This window comes from Anthonomus grandis, chromosome 1 (genome assembly GCF_022605725.1).
Source record: "Anthonomus grandis grandis chromosome 1, icAntGran1.3, whole genome shotgun sequence".
NCBI classification, from domain to species: Eukaryota; Metazoa; Arthropoda; class Insecta; order Coleoptera; family Curculionidae; genus Anthonomus; species Anthonomus grandis.
This window is the reverse complement of record NC_065546.1, coordinates 57,332,579-57,354,075: the sequence shown is the minus strand read 5'-3', so window position 1 is coordinate 57,354,075 and position 21,497 is coordinate 57,332,579. Positions and strand designations below refer to the sequence as shown.

Genomic DNA, 21,497 nt, shown 5'->3' with positions numbered 1-21,497 from the left:
TAAACAAAATTTGGAAAACCAACTATCAAAGACCGCAGTTGTCATCCAGCCTTTATCAGAGACAGCATAGCAGGTTCCTTCCAAATCGTTTGATCCCTTCCATGTGCTCCACAGGTTTTGTCCTTGATATATAATTAATGGCGGTAATAATACGCCGCTAGCAGAAATGCACGCCATGGTTGTAATATTTTCTTTACCAGATCCTTCTATGCTTCTATGAACTTTTTGGCCCAAAGCTGCAACTCCTTTTATTCTACCTGGATCCATGTTAAACCCTCTTTCATCCAAGTTAAATATGTGTGCAGGCTTGTCTTGCAAACCAAGTTGTTGGATTGTTTCACCCAGGCGATCATAGAAGGAATATATTATAAAAGGGTCGCTGGTAGCTGTTCTCCTACACTTTTCTAGTTGTTCCATTTTCTTCTGGCTCAGTCGATTTCTTTTACAGAACGAACGAAACCAATCGTCACCAGGTTTGCCTTCCTTAAATGTGGTTTTTATAGCATTTTCATTAACATATGTTTGCACAACTAACTGAATTTCTTGTTTGGATAAGGCGAATCCCCATTTAGCCATAATTTTATTTTTTTCTGTCAAATCTCTTTCTTGTTCATCGGATAGCGCTCGTTTTCGGCCACGTTTTGAAACATTTTTTTCGTGAATAGCCCGAAAAAATTTTGATTTATCAATGCGAAATTTTTTTGCTGCCGTTCGAATAGACAACTTACCTTCCTTTACTAAGGTAAGCGCCTGATGTTTCAGATCGTCGTCTGTACAGAGTTTTGCCTTTGGAACGTAATTCATAGGCATTCTGGCTTGCTCTTTATGTAGGTATACCTAAAATTGTTATACAGGTTAATAGTCTTATTTTTACCCCATGACTTGTCTCATATTTACCCAAACAGTCGTCTCAAAATTACCCCAGCAAAAAAACAGGTATACACTCAATTAGTTCTAGCAACAGACTACCCCGCTTGTTGGCTTGTTCCCACAGCGCCGCGACACATCAGTCTTCACATTGCGATGATCTTAACCGAGCGCGCCCGATGGATGGACAAAAGTTTGCGCGCCGATTTTAAAAGTTTTTGTCATGAAAATTGCATTATATTACGGTAGATTAAATAATTCATGTATAAATTAATATTATCGTTTGAATGAATGTGTCTTTAGGTTTTAGAATATTTAGACTTTATTACGTCCTTTTTTCGTCTCATTAAAATAATTTTTAGTGCAAAAAATTGACTGTCTTATTTTTACCCAAAATCTTCGGTGTCTCATTTTTACACCACTTGACCGTATACTGTCAAATAATTAGATCTAACATTACAACAGAGTTAATTAGATTTACATCTTGATCACGACGTAAATCACTCTGTCCATCTCTCGACTACGCATATCAAGATTTTAAGAAGTAAAATTGACTATGGCGGATAAAGTGCAAAAAACTGAACTATTGGGAGAACTTGATACTTTGGACATAACAGAACAAAAGTGTGTAAAAAAGTAAATATTGGTACAGAGATTTTAAACATTATTCATTTTCAAATTACGAGATAGTTTTACCACTAACTAAAACGCAAAAGTTTTTTTTTAAATGGTGAAAACTAGTCTCACTCTGATAGCCATAACTCAGCTGCATCGCTGACTTCGGCAATGCGGTTTGCAGCTAGGTATAGCGAAAAGATGAAGCTATATGCCAGTATACTCGGCTTCATCCAACTAGTTAGGAAACAAAAAATATGGCTATCAGAAGTTGACCTATTTTTGTAACTTTGAAACTTTGAGGTCAAAAAAAAAATATAAGATAATTTTTTTGGAAAAAATGAATAGCATTTTCGTAATGTACGGGTCGAAATCTATAAGAAAACAAATTTTCAAGAAGATTTAAAAAACAAAATTTTTTTCTCTGAATCATTTTCATTAAAATTTACAAAGTTCGAAGAAAAAAAAAATCTCACAAATCTTTTTGAAAATTTGTTTTCTTATAGATTTCGACCCGTACATTACGAAAATGCTATTAATTTTTTCCAAAAAAATTATCTCATATATTTTTTTTGATCCCAAAGTCAAAAAAAATATTTTTTTAAGGTTAAAACTAGTCTCACTCTGATAGCCACAACTCAGATGCATCGCTGACTTTGGCAATGCGGTTTGCGGCTAGTTATAGTGAAAGGATGAAGCTAGACGCCAGTATACTCGGCTTCGTCCAACTAGTTGAGAAACAAAAAATATGGCTTAATCTTATTTTTTTTTTTCTTCGAACTTTGAATTTTGACGACCAAATAAATGTATGCATTTTTTCAGGAAAAAAAAATTTTGTTTTTAAATTTTCTTGAAAATTTGTTTTCTTATAGATTTCAACCCGCACATTACGAAAATGCTATTCATTTTTTCCAAAAAAATTATCTTATATTTTTTTTGACCTCAAAGTTACAAAAATAGGTCAACTTCTGATAGCCATATTTTTTGTACCTCTTTTAATTTAGGATGTTAGTTCATTATTTTATGTCAAGTCACTTTTTGATTTTAATCTAAACTAACAAAACCATTCAATATCAAATCTTTGACATCGTTTTTCTCAAAATGCCTTCCGGGCCAGATAGAACTTTGTTATCCTAACGCGACGATTTGTAAAGAGAAAATGAAAGTGTACATATTCAGGTACTTTAAGTCCATTACAAACTCCTTGGTTTCTACATGTTTGGTCATTTTTAATAAGTTGGACAGCATTTACACTCCGACCAAAATATTCAAGTTTATGGCACAAGATTTCTTTATCAAGGCGTCGAAGGCCTTGCTAGAATCTAAAAGTACTAATACGGCCTTCATCCTTAGCCCTAAAAAAGTCATTAGACATATGCAGAAGAGTTGTAGTGGTACTAATTGTGTTATTGCTAGTAGACTTTATTTGATCTGCTATGACTCTCTCAAGGATTTTGAATGAAGATGGAAGAATCGAAAGAATAGTACTAATTGGACGATAATGACAAGACTCACTAGGATTATTAACTTTGGGAATAGGGATAATATCTTCCATTTTCCAGGAGATAGGAAATTTTTGGGATTTTAACGAGGTATTAATAATTAACGTTATACGTAATAAGTCAAATGTGGAGTAATTAAAAATGGCATTTTTGAGTCAATTCCATCACTGCCAGCCCTCGACATTTTCATTTTGCAAATTATTTCATCATTATTAACAAAGCTAAATTTAAAGGAATTTAAGACCTGACCGTTACTTGAATATTCATGATTTAAAAGAGTAGTTGAATCTGTAACTATAGGTACGCTTTTAACAAAATATTCATTTAATTTATTACAGAAATTATCATCCATTGACAATGACAGTGATAATGATAATGATAATGATAATGATAATGATAACGATAATGATAATGATAATGACAATGATAATGATAATGATAATGATAATGATAATGATAATGATAATGATAATGATAATGATAATGATAATGATAATGATAATGATAATGATAATGATTTTTAAAAAATTACTTACGGATCATCAGGTGTGAGATGAACGGGTTCGTCCGTAAATTCGGGTGGAAAATTGGCCAAATCCCTATCCGAGTCCAAACGGGGCTTGTAAGGTGGAGAAATTTGCTTTTGCTCTAACTAAAAAAAAATTATGAATACATTCACTACCTGATCGCTATTTACGAGTATAAGGTAAGAGCAACATATGGTAGAAATAGAAAGAATAAAGTAAAATGTGTATTGTTGTGACGAATTCATAATGAGTTACTTATTTAATTGGATATTACGTTACAAAATGATTTTAATCATATATGTTTCTGTATAAATAATAGTTGTTTAAATAATTTTCAAAAACAAATTCACATAAATAAAATAAATCTACATTATAATAAAAATAAAAAATAGAACTTTAAAACACCAATAATAATGATTTTATAAATAAAACTGTAGAAGAAGAACAGACAAGAAATCTTTTAGTCGTACCAAGTCCCATTCGATACTCCTAAAGAACTGGTGACTGGTGATTTCCGCAAACGAATCGTTGCTGCGACACCCGAGTCTCTCCGCAGGGTTTTTGTTCAAGAAACCCTTCAACACATTCGCCGCTTTAACACTTAAGGACCTAAAAACTAAAAATTTTAAAAATTTCCAAAGCGCATCGGTCCAGCCCGGTGCATTCACCTTGGGATCCGAATAGTCTTTTGCAAAATCACTTGGAACAAGTAGTCTTCCGTATTCTGGTCGGGATTATCTGACGCCCCGGCTATATCAAACGGTGACCTACCGGCTAACATTTCATAAAGTAAAACACCTAAAATAAACAATATTTTATTGAGATCCCTTCGTTAGAGAGTAGGAAAATTCAATACCTAATGCCCACCAATCCACTGAAAATCCATAATCCTCTCCGCGTAGTATCTCCGGCGCAATATAATTGGGTGTGCCGCAAAAGGTGGAGGTGGTATCGCCATGCCGGATTCCCTCCTTACACATGCCGTAATCGGTTAATTTGATGTGCCCCTCGTAGTCCAGGAGCACGTTATCCAACTTCAAGTCCCGATAAATAATTCCTTTGCCGTGCAAAAAGTTTAAGGCCAAAGAGATTTCCGCCGCGTAAAATTTCGCGTGGTCCTCGGGGAGTTTTCGTTGCCTGGAAAATAAATCGAGAAAACGGTTGAATTTCTTTGGAACATTGGGAATTTATTGTGGTACCTTTGCATGTGGAACATGAGGTCCCCACCCCGTACGAATTCTATCACGAAAAATAAACGGGAAGGGGTTTGGAAGCACGAGTGTAGACCGACCAAGAAGGGATGATTCGAGGCGATTTCGAATACGTGCTTCTCGGTTTGGACCCAGTCGATGTCCTCGTCGTCTGTTACCAGAGCTTTCTTAATTACCTGGAAAATTCCCGTGTAAATAGTGAGTCAGATTTAGATAAAAAACAGTACCTTCATAGCATACAGTCTTTTGGTTTTCTTCAATTCAACCATGAGCACTTTGGCATAAGAGCCCCTACCGATAACACGAATCAAATCGAAATCATTGAGCGAATACTTGCGCTGTTCGCTCGTCTGTAGGTCGTCAATCATCTGATTTGGTTCTTTCGTTTGCACCATATCGGCTAAAATCACTTGATTAGAACTCACTCACTTAATTTTTTCGGTAAATTACTACCGGGAATATCTGAAGATACTTTAATGTATTCTTCGATACAATCGGAGAATTCGCAGCTGCTTGCGGGTGGGGTATCCACGATGATGCTGAAGGAGTCGCCATTACGATCCTCGCTGCTTACTATGTTATGGTGGTCTAAAGTGTGTTCGTTCGTACAACTAATGTTCACAGCCTTGTGGCATTTTTTATGCACTAGGAGTTTGCAGTGGATGCATTTGAAGCCTTGACGGCCCAGGCCCCAGATACGGTCGTGACAATAAGCGCAAAATGCACGCTGGAATATGGAGAAATATATTGATTCGATAAGATAGAGTTTCGTGGAGTTTAATTGAAATTTTAGGTTTGTATGGAACGAGTTTTTATTTCGTATTTATTCAGTTAAAGTCTTACAAAAACACCATCAGTACAAAATCCTTGAATAAATCAAATGACCACAACGCAAAGTCTCGGTCTCGAAAATTTTATTTTATTAGTCAAAGTGGTAACACGTTTTTCGCTCCTCAGACCTAAAAAACAATGTAAACAAAATAAACAAAAATACAAAAAGATCTTAAGGTAAGGCGTAAAATATACCTTAAAAAGGTTAAAACACGTCCGACTTAGGTCAAATTATATACACACACTGAACGGTAAACTAAAAGTTTAAAAAACTGACGCAACGAATATATAAAAGACAATAATCTACAGTGTGTCTCAGGATGAGCGAATTTATACGTAAAAATTACAAAAGATGTTGTAGCTAAAATTTGACAGCCCTGCTTAATTAAAAAATAAACTTTAGCATATGTCAGTTAGAATTTTTTTTGTTTGTGGTGTTTTTTCGTAAAGTAACAGCCAGACTGCTATTGCAGGCCTGTCCCTTTGGATAACAACTTGCGTTATATAGGGACAAGACTGCTTCTGCAGACAATATATTTATTGAAAGGTTGCATAGGTACTACGAAATAATATATCATGTATAAAAATAAAAGTTGTTATACACAAAAGTAAGAAACTACAAAAATATTAATTCATATGCTTATAACATAGGTATTACAAAAACAAACTTTCAACAAATTTTCAAAGCATTGCCCAACACACAATGGGGAATGCGTTTCGCAAACCTTACATCTCCATGATGGCTGCCCGCGTTTGTCATGCTTAGAACACTCCCGGCATCGCAGGAAATTACTTTTGCGTTTAGAGTTGGGCGGGACTGGTATTTTTTCTAAGACATGTATAACTTCAGGTACAATTGTCTCCTCAGCTGTAACGTGTGCCGCAGGGACTGAAACTTTTGCAGCTTTTGCTGCACCTTGGTTCACCAGTTTTCTTCCGTCTCTCAAATTGTTTGGAATCCCAAGTAATCCCCTCCCGAAATTGAAGTAAATTTGTTTTTGATTTTGTGATATCTTGATACAGCAAGAAACTATTTATAACTGTAACATCTAACAGATGGAATCACCTTTTTGTACCATCTGATTGATTTTCTGGGGCAGCTATAATAGGAAGTAAACTGATCACATCTGTCTACTCCTAACATATTCATGTTATATTCGTGAATTTCTTTTAGCTTTTGTAGTTTTTTCCCATAAGAATTCGAAACCTCTATCATCGTTGGGTGAAATTTGGTAGTAATGCACAAAACATCGCGCTTGCCCTTCCATTTGCTGACATACACTTTACCATTTCTTTTCCAAATATGGTCGCCTCTTTTGAGTTTTTTTGTCGTAACTACTTTTGGGTTTTGTTTTCGATTTGATCTCAAAGTACCTGTCGTGTGAGTTTTTCTACGAAGGATAATTTTGGACAACCCCACGCTATTATAATAATTGTCCATTATCAAGTGATGACCTTTATCTAAAAATGGCTGCATTAGTCTGAATGTAGCCAGGAACCAATGCCTGTAGCTTGGAAACTTCTCCATCGTCCTGTTTTCCTTTATATATTTCAATGTTATGATTGTACCCATTTGGAGAGCATAATTCAAAGAATTTAATTCCATATTTGGCACGTTTATTTTTTATATATTGCCTAAAGCTCAATCTGCCTCGGTGCAATAAAAGCGACTCATCCAGTGCTAATGCTTCTTCCGGGGAAAAGGCTTTTTGATAATTGCGTATCAAAATTTGTAGCAGAGAAGTAACTTTATTCAGACGATCGACATTTCCTTTTTCCTTGGTGCAGTTGAACGCCCGTAGTAATTGCTCATACCTCCTTCCAGTCATTACGTTGGAAAATATGGGGTGATAGTAAAGGGGATCCAAGGAGAATATTTTTCGCAGAGTTGGAAAACGTACTTGGACTTGAAGAAGTGACAATCCAAAAAACTTTTCTTCAAAATTGGTGTTCGGAAATGATGCCATTCGCGCATACCTTGCATGGGGTCTGTTGGTCGTTTCCATTTTTTTTCCATACTCATTAGTGCATGATGTCAAAAAATCCATCACTTCATCATCCCACAAAGTTTTAAAAACTTCCAGCGGTGATGGTACATTGATCAAATCTTAATTTGATCCCAGCATTTGCGTTGTCAAAGTTGAAATCCGGAATGTTTTCAACGTCGCTGTGCCATTCCTTATCGCTGTCTGACTGATTAGAGCTTGGCGATGGTAACGAAGGTTCTGCGTCATTCGATTCTGAACTGATATCCTCGTTCTCAGAAGCGGTACTTTCTTGAGTTTCATCAGAGCTATTATTTGATGGAACATAGTCAGAGTTATGATAAGGATCCTCATCACTTTGTTGACTAGCCTCATCCGAACTAGACGATGCTGATTCAGCAATCTCGACTTCATCATAAAACTTCAACAGCCTAGCTTCTTCTTTTTCGTCCATTTTTCTGCAAAGAAAATAGAATTTTACTGGTACTGCCGAGACAAGTAGCTAATATAATACAGAATGTCCATTCACAATATGTACTTGCCTAGATTTTCTGGCGAGGAGCGGCTCATGCAATGAGATGTTTTTTATCTGTTTTGGTTACCAAAATCTATACACATAAAAAAATTTTGAACCTAACCTAACTACCACACAACGAATTTTCGGGCTACACAGCTGCAGCTACATAAAAAAACGTGTAAAAACAAAATATTATACTATGCCCTAGTTATTTATTATGTGCACTACTTTTCAATGTTAGTTTTCTATTATCATCACCAACTCCAGATTGAAACTGGCGAAAACCATATTTAAATACAATTTCCAAAAAAAAAAAATGAGCCCCTACTGCTTATTTTTCACCTCTAAAACTTACCGAACACAGGTGCACTTTATTGGGACACAAACTACGCCTTTTGTCTGCACTTGCAGTCTTGGCGCCAAAAGATCAGCTGACTGTCAACACATGCGCAGGTTACATATATGCATACTATATGCTTCGTGGGGCGATTCTCAGAATTATTGTAGTACTCAGTACAATTGCTAATAACGACTGCAATTGAAGACTTGTCCTCTGAGGACGATCAAATTGCATCTTCATATGCAGGCGTGTCCCTGCACGTCTGTCTGCATATGTAGACGTGTCCGTGAATGGGTTAATATTTATTTGTTTTTTTTTTGTTATTTTTAAAAAAGTGAGAATAAATATTTAAATAATTAATAAATAATAATAAAATTAATAATTTAAACGTAAAAATCAAAGTAGGCCTATGGTTATGAAATTCATTATGCAGTTTACTTAAATAATCCCAAAATATTTGCAAGAACTTTGTGAAAATTTATTGAAAAAAATATTTTTTTTAAAATAAATAAAATAAAATTACAAAATGTCCACAATTCAAAAGTCCCAGTTTTCATTCCTCGTCAATTCCATGAATATATAGCCCAGAGAGTATGCAGCCCCATTATACATCTGAATGATATAAGGACCAACGAGGGTCCAAAAAGTTGACTTCCTTAGTATTATAATTATGTATTACTTAATATTAAAATTGTTTATTTTATTTAAAGACATTTAAAAAAAAAATCTTTTAAAATATTCGCAAAATGTCCATAATTTAAAAGTCCCAGTTATCATTCCTCGTCAATTCCATGTATAGCCCAGAGAGTAGGCAGCCCCGTTATACATCTGAATGATACAAGGACCAACGAGGCTTCAAAAAGTTGACTTACTTGAGGTTATGTATTTATTTATTACTAAAACTGTTTTTTTTTGTTTAAAAAAAAAATATTTAAAAAAAAAAATTATAAAAGGTGGCAAAATCTATATAATTTAAAAATGTCTTAATAGAATTACTTGAAAATATGTCCATATATTGCCCAATTAATTTGACTAGTCGCATATTTCTTTTTTGGTGAGAGCACAGTGCCTTATTATTTATGCAGAAGTAGCATAAATATAGGGTGAGTCTTCTATTTTTCTACATGTAACAAAATGATAAACCAGGCTGTTTTTACCAATTTTAAGTGGACAAGTCCTGTATGGTCTCAAATACAATAGGTCGTAAAATTCGGAACAATGGTTTCGAGTTCATTTTTATGACAAACGGGTTGCCAGTGTCGACCCGACTATGGATATTGATTTTAATTTTTAAGTTAAATAATTATCTGTTACGAAAAATTTATAAATAATGTTGGATTTTATCTATTATCTATTAGATAAAGATTTTTAGAAAAAGTATGGTTGGTAGGTATATAATCTATATTTATTAAATTAACAAGAAACATTTCTTAAAAGCGGAAAAGTCTCATTATAAAACTATGGCAAATAAAATGAAATATAAAAATTTGATTAATACCGCAATTTGATTGTTTTTTAAATGTTTAAAAAATTGTTGTAAAATTTCAAATCAATCAAAAAATCAATCAAAAAATCAAAAAAAATCAATTTATAAATCACACATTTCATTACTCTCATCGCTTTCATCTGAATCAGACATTCTCACTGTTATAACTAAGGGTTCGTTACTAAGTTTTCTTTACACTCTTCTTAGGCAAGTTCTCACGGTTTTCACTTTTTCTGTCACTAAGAAGTCTGTAAATTGTTGCTTTACTTATGCCTGTCATATTGGCACATGTAGAAACTAGATTTCTAACAGTACTTAGAGGCATTTGATGCACAAGTGCATCATGTACGTTTAGTACTATAGTCCTTGCTTTAAAATCTAAAACACCTTTTCACACTACGGGGCTAAACTTTGACATTCTTACAATAAATGCGCAACAATACTGAAAAATAAATTAAGTTTTTAGGATATATCTACATTATATACCATAAAATATAACTACCTGTTTGCATTTAAGATTGCACAATTTAGGTACCTATAATACTTATACCTTCATATTTACCTACCTGGACAATATCTACTTATAAGGGTTAAAAAGAACTTGTTCATTAGGTACTTAAGTAATTCAAAGAATTTATGGCTAAAATTGGCCTATTTCTTGCACTATTAAATAAACCCAACAAATGAAAAGATTCAGGTCTTAATGTACTTGAAAAGTGGGACGCCAATGGTTTACGACCGTTTTATGGCTATCGACCCTTTCGTGTGCTCCTACGGATTAAGGAATGGACTATAGTCGCATATTTCAGTTTGTCCAAAATGTTTGCAAAATCTTGAAAAATCTGATTTTTTTTCAAAAAAACATGTTTTTTCTAAAAGGTCACAAAATGATTAAAACTGAAAAACTTCTTAATGGAATGACTAGAAAATTTGTCTGTATAGCCTTTTATTAATATATAGTCCTTGATTGTACATCTATTTTAAAGTTTTCCAAAATCTTTGCAAAAAACTTGAAAAATTTGATTAGGCACTAATTATAAAAAAGCCATAAAAAGAAATACAAAAATTACAATTTTCATGGGAACTTGTGCAAAAGATTTTTTTTTTAATTTATTAAAATTAGCTTTCTAGTTTTTTTATTAAATAATATTTGAATCAGCTAAAAGCTATAAATTAGACTAGAAAAAAACGTCGACATTTTTTTTCCTCAAAGATTGAAATTAAACTAATTAAATTAAAAATTTACATTTTAATTTTTCCAAAAAAATCTATGGGTCCAGGAAGTAAATGATTTATATAAATATGTAAAAAAGAATAATGAAAAACCTCTCAAAACAGGTAATTTTCTCAACATCTAGGAAAATATAGTATTTTTTATTTTTGAAATAGACGCTCCCTCTAAGTACATATTAAAAAAAGGGTTTTACACCTTTTTTTGAAAAACCAACAAAAATGAAGTCAGTTCAGAAAAATTATTATTAAACAAAGCTGACCATTTTATCAACAATGGTTTTCTACATTATACTTCCCATACGAGCCTGCACGAAAAGATATTTTTGATTTTTTGTTTATTTCGGATAATTTTTTTATTTTATAATATTAAAATAAAAAAATAAAAAAATGTATTAGTTTAGTTTATTTTATTTTTGCAATCTATGCCCTCTTTAGATAAAAAATAAAAGCAATTTTACCCTTTTTCTTCTAATCAGATCAAGAAAAATAAGTTGATTTTGCCAAAAGTACACAAAGATAATTGATTTTTACTAAAAATTACTTACTTTTTATATTTAATAGTCTAATAATAAGACTGAAAATTAAATTTTATCCGATTTTTTTAGCAACATTTCAAAAGAAGATTTGGTTCAATTTTCCCTACACTAAGAACTAATTAAGAAAAACCCAATTAAAAACAGAAAATAAAATTATTTTTCAATTTTAATTCAACTTACTCGATTAAATCGTTTGGCCTGGAAAATGTGTCCGTTGATCCTGTAGAGCTTTCGCCATCGGCGAGCACCTCTTCTATATATACTTCCTATAAACAAATACTAACTTTATTTTATGATATAATGTTTAAAGTAATTTATTATCCCTCTAAAGGGAATATAAAATTCAATTTTCTTCCATCTTGGTTTTCTGCAAAACTTACAAATTACATGGAAAGTTAAAAATTATTAGTTTACAAGTGGATTAAGTAGGAGCTTTTTGTGTTCCTAAGATAGCAACATCTACAGATTCAAAGTATCTTAATTTGTCCAAACTGTTCCATAAAATATTCTTTGATAAATGACCAAAGGATGGTCATTTATCATATATATTTTTTTTTTTTTTTGATAATTACAATACTGATTGATTTGATACTCGAATACGGCGAATAGTAGCTATATTCTTTTTTATTAAATTGACACATACGCTATTTGAAATTTGAGAATCATGTTAAACAAATACATTTATTCAAAAAGTTATTTTTTTTAAGGAAGCCAAAAGTATGATATTAAAACGTTTTTAAAATCCAAAATAAGCACACAATTTAAATAAAACACGTTTTTGAGTTTTAGATTGTTCATATACCGTAATTTTTATCTTTATTTAAAATTTGTACAAAAAAATCACAAATTTTATTTTTAAAATTTAACCACCACTTACCAACCTTAACGGCATGATTCTGGGAACAAAACAGCAACTTTTTAATAACTTTCGTCACGGAAATCTTATGGTGCTGTTCAACGATATGTTTCATCATTTTTTAAAATTATTATTATTATTATTAGTTTTTTTAACACTTAACAAGAAAATACTTAACAAACATATTAATATTCACGTATATAACAACAAAAATGGGACATTTTAGAAATAAATTTGGGTATAAAAATATTCACTTACTGCACGCGTTCTTTTAAAGGTTCCGGTTTGAAATAGCCGAATCCACGAGAAATTCTCTAAATATTTAAGCGATTTGTTTGACAATAAATTCCGATATAGTGTGAGTAGGTTTACGTGCATAGTACATTTACTTTTTATTTATTTTAAATATAATTTGTTGGTATACTTACTGTCATCTGCTGGGCCAGTACCGACTCCTTGCGACGATGAGTTCGGAAACACTGGAAAAAGATATAGAAGTTCTGGTAAAAATATCTTCTGAAAATTACGTATTAGGTATACAGAAATCTAATTTATTATTCGAAAAGTTCAACGTTCTGTCCTTTTAGTGACCATCATCAAATGTAAAACTAAGAAATTAAGTTGGTTATCAAATATGTTAAATTTATGTCACTGATTTTTCAAGTTATTAGGTTATAATTTGTTAGGATTTTTTTGGATTGGACTAAGAATTTTTTGTCTAAAGGATTTTGTATCATAAGTCGTATGCCACTGGTTGTGTATAAAGTGTATTTAACCCTGGAATGCTACACTTATTTCCGACTCTGCATCCGCTACACAGGAGTACAACCGTACCCCAAATAAAACACGTCGTTTTTTAGAAAAACGAAAAATTTATTCACTTATAGAAAAATAATAACTTAAACCGAGTCTCTAAGAACACTTCCAACGCACATCCATAATAAAATGTTCATGCGGCACACACTGAGCATATTTTTTTTTTTGATGTTGCAAACACACGAACTTTTTGCATACAGCACAGCTTACTCTCGATTTTCGATCCTCTCTTCTGGGACAAAGCACACACCTACCCACTGTTGTTGTAAGCCTATTAGGTACTTCTTCTGAAGTGGTTATCTTGAGGACCCTACATATAGTTTCACGGAGTTCGCGCCTCAAAGTTGGAGCTTCCAAATGACTCATCATGTGCGGTCTGACGAGGTCAAAGGCAAGCTTCTCGAGGTATTCTCTCCTGTGCTTTACAATTTCTTTATTCACTTCACCAGAGCCACGCAAAAGAATCATTGAATTATATCCCAGAATATCCAACAAATTATAGAACAGACATGGCCAGCGACGTGTTTTTCTACCAGTAGAATAAGTGTGGCACAACTGGTCTAAAGTATCCACTCCTCCTTTTGTAGAATTATAAAATTGAATAATTTCTGGTAACTTGGTCGTAAATGGCTCATCACCTTTTTCGTGCATTGTCAAAACATAATTACTGCTTTTTTAGCACTCTTGGGTGGACAGTATGATAACAGTGTCAGATGTTCACTGTAGCAAAACGTGGCAGAATTTTGAAAGAAAAGAAAGAAAGAAAGAAAATGTGCTATATTACGTAAGAATAATCTTGTGTACAAGCATCCTACAAGCTAAAAAAACAAAACACAAATACAATTTCAAAAATTAACAAAACAATGAACAAAATTAAACACAAGAAGACAAAACTTTTTGAACATACTTAAATTAAAGATAACTAAATAAAACAATCAATTACTAAATAAAGGTAAACTTGTTGACAAAACTAGAGAAGAAAAACATGTCCAAGGTTAAAACCTATCATTAAAAAAGTCATCCAGGTTATAATATGCCTTAGCCAATAAAAGCGACTTTAATTCTCTTTTAAATTTCTTAACATCCGATATATGTCTAACACATAAAGGAACATGCTTGTAAATTTTTTTACTTATGTAAATTAATGAGTTTTTGATAAGGGAAGACGTAGGAATAAGTAGGGGAACATCATTTACACGACGAGTCAAATGGCCAGTGTCAGAGGGTAGTTTGGGAATTTTGTGAATAAGAGCAGCTGTTTCTAAGATAAAGAGTGAAAAAAGAGTTAGGATTTTTTCAGAAATGAAGAGGGGCTTGCAAGAATCTCTTAACTTAGCAGAACACAAGTATCTAACTGCTTTTTTTTGAATAACAAAGATAATGTTAAGTAGCCCCTTATTGGTTAAACCCCAAAAAGGCAAGCCATACCGAATATGAGATTCAATAAGTGAAAAGTACACTGAACGTGCAACCACCCCTCTCAGCTCTTGTTTTGCCATTCTTACTGCGAAACATCCAGAAGATAATTTCCCAGCTAAATGTAAAAAATGATCTTCAAACCGAAGGCGACCATCAATGGTAATTCCTAGGAACTTGCAGCACTCTTTATTCTGCAAGAGGGAATTTTCGTCAAACATCAGACCCTGAACATCGCACTTAAACCCCATAATAGACGTCTTTCTTACATTAAACACGAGCCTGTTAGAAGCACACCACCCTGATAAAATCTGAAGGTCTTCAAGGATACAAGTCTTAATATAGTCAGAATTTTTATGGCTCCATAGTATGGTGGTATCATCAGCAAACTGAACCACCTTGCCCTGCAGTTTCAATGAACTCAAGTCATCCACATACAGTAAAAATAACAGTGGTCCCAACACTGAACCCTGGGGAACGCCGCATTTTAGGGATCTAGAAGCAGACAAACGCCCAGACACTGAAACCTTCTGAGTACGATTTGATAGATAGGACTCAAGCCATCGCAATGCTACGCCTCTAAAACCATATTTATCGAGCTTAGATAACAGTATTCCATGATCCACACAGTCAAATGCTTTGGATAGATCACAAAACACTGCCGCCGATGACTCTCCAGAATTCAAGGACACATAGACGCTCTCCAAAAAGCTAAAAACAGCATCATGAGTCCCTTTACCGGCTTGAAATCCAAACTGATTTGCAGACAAAATGCCATTATGATGTAAAAAGGACAAAATTCTGCTTTTTGCAAGTTTTTCAACTATCTTAGAGAGGGTAGACAATATAGAGATGGGACGGAAATTACAAGGCTGATCCAAATCTCCACCCTTGTGAAGAGGGATAACCACTGCCTCTTTTAAACATGAAGGAAAAATGCCATTATGTAAACAATTGTTTATGGCAGAAACTAAAGCATTTAAGGCTGAATCAGGCAAAAAAAATAACAACCTGGAAGATATCCCATCAGCTCCAGATGATTTATGGTTTTTTAGGCGTTTGATTTCATTTTTTACTTCGGTAAGTTCGACAGGATGAAAAAAAAATGAATGCTCAACCGACACTTGTTGAAGATAGTGTAAGGGATCAATGTTACTACGAATGCCCTTGAGCAAGATATTAGGTATATCACAATAATAGTCGTTTAAAATGTCAGGTCTTAACTCCGGTTCCGATACTTTACTATGGCAATGTCTAAAATCATTAATAATCGACCAACACTCTCTTTGCCTATTTGATGACATATTTAAGCGATCCCTATAATAATTAGATTTTGCTGCTTTAATTGTCTTTCTGTACAGACTACGGTATTTCTGATGATATACAAGGATATTTTCATTTGTGGTATATTTGCACAATTTAGTCAAAAAACGGAGGTTTTTAGCAGAAATATCCATGGTTTTCGTTTCTTAGTTTTAAGCCTCATTTTAGGAAAGCACTGATTGATCTTATCACACAGAACTTGAAAAAATAAAGTAAGTGGGTCAGAAGCCGTTTCAAGTGCATTCCAATTTACCGAAGCTGTAGCAGCAGAAAAAGCATTGAAATTTCTTTTGCTGAAAATTCTTCCCATATAATGAGATAAAGATGATACAGTATTATATGGCATTTTAGCAAGAATAGCTTCATGGTCGGAAATACCAGATGGGAGTACTGTGCATAAAACGTCATCAAAATTTGTACAGAAATAGTCAATTGTAGTTGCAGATGAAGAAGTTATTCGTGTGGGAGAAAGAACGTGCATTTTCAAGTCGTAAGAATTTAAAATACTTAAAAGAGAAGTACGTGGCAAGGTTTCATCAGTGTAGTTGATATTAAAGTCACCAGCCAATATAACCTTAGAGTGTAGGGACAACTGGGATAAAATAGAATCAAGTTTGTCCAGAAACATAGCAATATCTCCTGTAGGTGGCCTATAAACACAAAGAATATATAAATTAAAACGCTTACAAAAAGAAAGAGAGAATTTAAAAACATTCTCTAACAGAAGATTATCATACTTATCAATATTACAAAAAATCGTTTCAATTGTTTGCCTAGCCAAGATCATGGTTCCTCCATGTATAGATTGTTGACGACAAAAATTTGATATAGGAAGATAATCAGATATTAAAAAACATTCACTAGGCCTCAACCAGTGCTCAGTCAGAAGTACAATATCAGGAAAATTACATGTGTCCAGCAAAAGATGAAGCTCATCCATCTTGTTTCTTAGGGATTGTATATTAAGAATAAAGATACTTAAGTTTTTCGAAGAGCTAATTTCAATTTTACTAGTAGAATATGAACATGAATGAGATTCAACTTTCGTGGACATGTCTATAAAAAAGAAGAATCCAATTCACGATCAGTAACTAGTTCAGACTCATTAATTTGATGATTCAAAGACAATTTATTCGATGAAATATTAATTTTAAAATATTTGAAAATATGTGCATGTAATAATGATGCCAAGTCTGAACCAAAGTTACTGGCGTGATTAGACTCCAAAATCCCACACAGATTAATATTATTCTCATGAAAAGTACGATAAAGGGCCTTATTACTATTATAGATAACATTATGGTTTAAATAAGTATAAGGGCTTGTCATCAGTAAAGTGTTTGTATCAACATGATTTTGAATTAAATTTTTTAAAACATCAGATGAAGAACAAATTCCATTTAACATTACTATTAAAAAATCTTCTTTCGTAAAGTCCTTAACTAAATTTGATGCTGTCCTAATCACCTCACTGCTTGAACTGCCCGGCTTCAGGAAACACTGGACCTTGTAGTAAGCTTCAAACTTTAAACGTAAATGTTTTAGGAACACCCTGCTACAATTTCCACCAACAAAGAGAAGCCGAGGTCGACTATCGTCAGGTGTATTTGGCCTAGTTGGTAGCTGTGTTGGAGAATTAATAACAACAGATTTGGATATCTGTAACTGTTCCTTCAATGCACAAATGTCGGAATAACAGGTATCTTTTTCAACCTCCAACACCTTTACGGAGTCTAACATCTTCTTATTTAAATTAGTTAAGTCGTTTACGTCTTTTTGTAGCAAGTTTATTTCAGTCTTATAGGTTGAAGACTCATTTTCTAATGTTTTTATCGTTACTATTAAATTTTTATTTAGGATATTTAGCTCGCTTATTTGTGAATTGAACTTAAGACTTGCCCTTTCGCTCACTTCCAGTAATGCCAACAATTCACCTTCTTTAATTTTTAAGTTTTCCAATTCAACTTTAAGCTCTTCATTCCGTTTATGCAGATTTTCCAGGGATGAGGAAAACTTCTTTTCGGCCTCCGACACTTCATCTTCAAAAACCATGCTGTTTCTTCTCATTCTCTCTATATGTCTATCCTTCTCTTTCAATTCTGTCAACAAATCATAAATCTTTTGCTCATTAATTTTTCCTTCCTGATCTCTTTCATTAAAATCATCTTGACATCTTTGTGAGCATAAAATCCTATAGCCTCCCAGTTTTATGGCATCAGAATTTCTTTCCAGACAACTTGGGTGGAATATTGAAATACAAGAGATGCAGCAATAATTTGGAAAATCCCTCTTCTGACAACATTTGAAACTGCGGTTCATTTTAGATTATAAGGCAATGTTATTAAATTGAAATAAATATTAAAACAGGAACTGCAAGTAATTCCTTAATTGATTCCTTTCTTTGTGTTCCAAAAACGACTTAGGAATTTCTTTTTTATTCCTTCTTACAGTACCAACAATGGTAATTTTCCTCTCCAAAAGATGTTTCGCGGTCTCAATAGAAGTAAACCAGTTATCCATGGTCAAGTTCCTATTTGTTCCTTGGACAGCACTGGTTAGCTTATTAGAGTAATACTGAGCTACAGGACCAATCAGTTGGTGTGAAACCTTTTCCTATATAAATTTCAGCATCAAGTGCAAAAGCTGTTTTGGCATCACAGGACAACACAATTTTGATTCCGTATTTATTGGGCTTTGAAGGGATGTACATTTTAAAAGGACATCGCCCTCTACAATATTGTTCATCAATTGTAATATATTCTGAAGGAGTATACAGGTTTTTCATTTTAACGATTGACCTCTCAAATACCTCTCGAAAAGCTGCAAGCTTATCAGTTTCTTTTCTTTCAGCTCTGGACTGCTTATCATCAAAGCGAAGACAGTTTATCAAAAACCTGAAACGTGCCTCGGGCATGGCATCACGGAATATTGGAATTCCTGTGTCTTTATCAAATAGTTCCTTGGTCAAAACTCCGGCCATTTTCATAATACCGGCATAATAAAATAGCCCGAAAAGTGCTTGGAGTTCAATGCTGTTTGTATCCTTAGTCCAAGAGGGTCTCTTACCTACTGGCGTAATAACAGATGCATCAGTATCTCGGTCATCGTTCTTATTTGAATATTTCAATCGTTGAACTTGGATCTCGTTATTAGTATATTGGGTAATTTTATCGAGATTTTCTTAAGTGAAACATAATTTCCAAGCTTCAGTTCCCGATGTTTTATGTTTTGCTTCGTTTTTGGTTCCAGGTAAATGCAAAACCAGTTTTCGTTTTAGTGTACGATGAATTGCGCCTTTCTTACCTGACCACATAAACCCATTTTTACCCCTTAATTTGGTAGGCACTGGTAAAATTTCCACCATATCTCTGTTGATCGCCTATATTTCTGCCAATGGTATATTGTCATCTTCCGAATCTGTATCAGATGGAAAGGTATCCTGAGTCTGTTCTGGTGCAATAAAAGAATTAAGATGGATTTGATTGCCGCGTATTTCATCCTCTTCTGGCTCCTCTCTAAAATCAGGTATAACGGCATTTTCCTCCTCGCTGTCATCCGAAAAACTGTCTGAATCAGATTCATAGAGAATGCGATGAATCTCTCCGACATCTTCAGGCTTTGTTAGCTCGAAGCACTTTTTCTGCCCAGCCATTATTCGTGCAGCCTAACAAAGAAAATCAATAATAACTTAAAAATTAAAGAAAAATATAATAACTTAAAAAAAAAACTAATTGAGACATATTTTAGAAAAATTTTTCAAAAAAAAGATACTTACTCATATAAAATAAAATCACCAAAATCTATTGAGAAGCGAAATAATCACAGAGTATATTTAACCTAAACTGCTACACTGGGGTACGTGTCTTGAAACTAATGAGACGTCGGCATTCGTTCCCTTGCCCACTTCCTTGAGATATGATTAATGATGGGGTACAAATGTACCCGAAGTAGCATTCCAGGGTTAAATTAAGAACTGCGATGAGGCTACTTTTTTGACACATCTCATGTATCATTAGAGATTGTAATGAAATTAAGCTTCTTACCTGTAATGAATATAACTATGTCAGAAATATAACTTTTTAAGAAGATTTAGACGGCCTAAATGATTTAATGAATTGGGTTAGAAATTCAATTTTTAATAGCAATTTTTTCATATGAAAACCCATCTATGACCCAATATCAAGAGTGGTCGTAATAAAATGATATTCTTTATCTGTAAGAAATACAACTTTTCAAAGAAAATTATACTGTAATATATTTTGTTTACTTTTTAACATAAAATTATTTATTATATATTATTATATATTTTAACTATTATGTAATTGTAAGCACTATAACATATAAAAAATGTAACGGCCTCCGGGACCATTTTTTTTTAATGGCGGCACTCAACGTGTTAAAACGATTCGAACATAATAAAACATTGAAATTTAGTAGATATTGGGGCAAAAGTATTGTTAATTTTTTCACATGAAAACTCATTTTAAGTCTTAATTTCAGGAGTGATCCTAATGAAATAATGTTTCTTATCTGTAATGGAATTTTAAAATGCACATCTGCACCTTGATTACACCTCTCATGAACCGTGTTTCCCAGTAAGTTTTCAGACCTATGTCGACCACTCTGAATCATTCACACCAAAACTTATATGGTAGCTATATCCACTGTATATACCTATAAAATTCAGAAAGTGCATGAAATATCATGTATGTTTAATGTATATACATTATCCATAGAGATGTATACCTTCGATGTACAGTGACCGCCTAAAGTTCCGCATAAATTCGATAAAAATTAGAGACATGATTTTTTGAGAAGACGCTCGGACCCGTCGATTTTTATTTTAAGTTGCGCGTTATTTCACATAAATGTTTCCGAAATATTTACATTTAAATAACAAGAAACCAAATAAGTACGTCTATTTACAAATTAAGGTAAAATCGAGGATAATAATAATGTTTTAAACACTGCCAATTATTTCTATTTCCATGGTTGCACTTCGATCTCCATTTTCGAATGTCACTGTCAGTTCGAAAATTAATAGTTTTTATCAGAATAAATTATGGCTAATTTAACGGAAACCCAACGAATTGAAACTTTGATGATACTAGGGTACGGGGATCGAGTGCGCACGCAAAAAGAAGTAGTTAAAGTGAACTGTTTAATGCCAAATACCCAAACCATCCTATTTCTCAGTCAACAGTTAGTAGAAGAGAGCATAAATTCCTAATTTCAGGTCATGTTAGGGATTTGCCAAGATCAGGTCGTCCAAAAAGTTCTGAAGAAACAAAATTAAACGTTCTGCTCTACGTCGGAGAAAATCCAAACAATGCAACTTCACAAATTTCAATGGATAATAATATAGCCGGAAGGTCAGTAAGACGCATCTTAAAAGCAAATAAATACCACCCTCATAAAATTAGACTAATACACGAA

General features: G+C 33.3%; 1 protein-coding gene across 1 annotated transcript in view; it reads right to left on the bottom strand.

Moving 5' to 3' along the window:
* Positions 1-21,497, bottom strand: part of LOC126735090 (atypical protein kinase C-like) — a 48,865-nt gene that overhangs the window by 13,826 nt on the left and 13,542 nt on the right. Inside the window, exons 4-12 of the mRNA XM_050438993.1 lie at positions 12,935-12,985; positions 11,831-11,916; positions 5,176-5,449; positions 4,950-5,122; positions 4,711-4,898; positions 4,368-4,648; positions 4,180-4,309; positions 3,982-4,120; positions 3,521-3,636 (exon numbers count right to left, since the gene is read on the bottom strand). Coding sequence (XP_050294950.1) covers positions 3,521-3,636; positions 3,982-4,120; positions 4,180-4,309; positions 4,368-4,648; positions 4,711-4,898; positions 4,950-5,122; positions 5,176-5,449; positions 11,831-11,916; positions 12,935-12,985 — 1,438 coding nt within the window. The remainder of the gene's footprint in view (positions 1-3,520; positions 3,637-3,981; positions 4,121-4,179; positions 4,310-4,367; positions 4,649-4,710; positions 4,899-4,949; positions 5,123-5,175; positions 5,450-11,830; positions 11,917-12,934; positions 12,986-21,497) is intronic.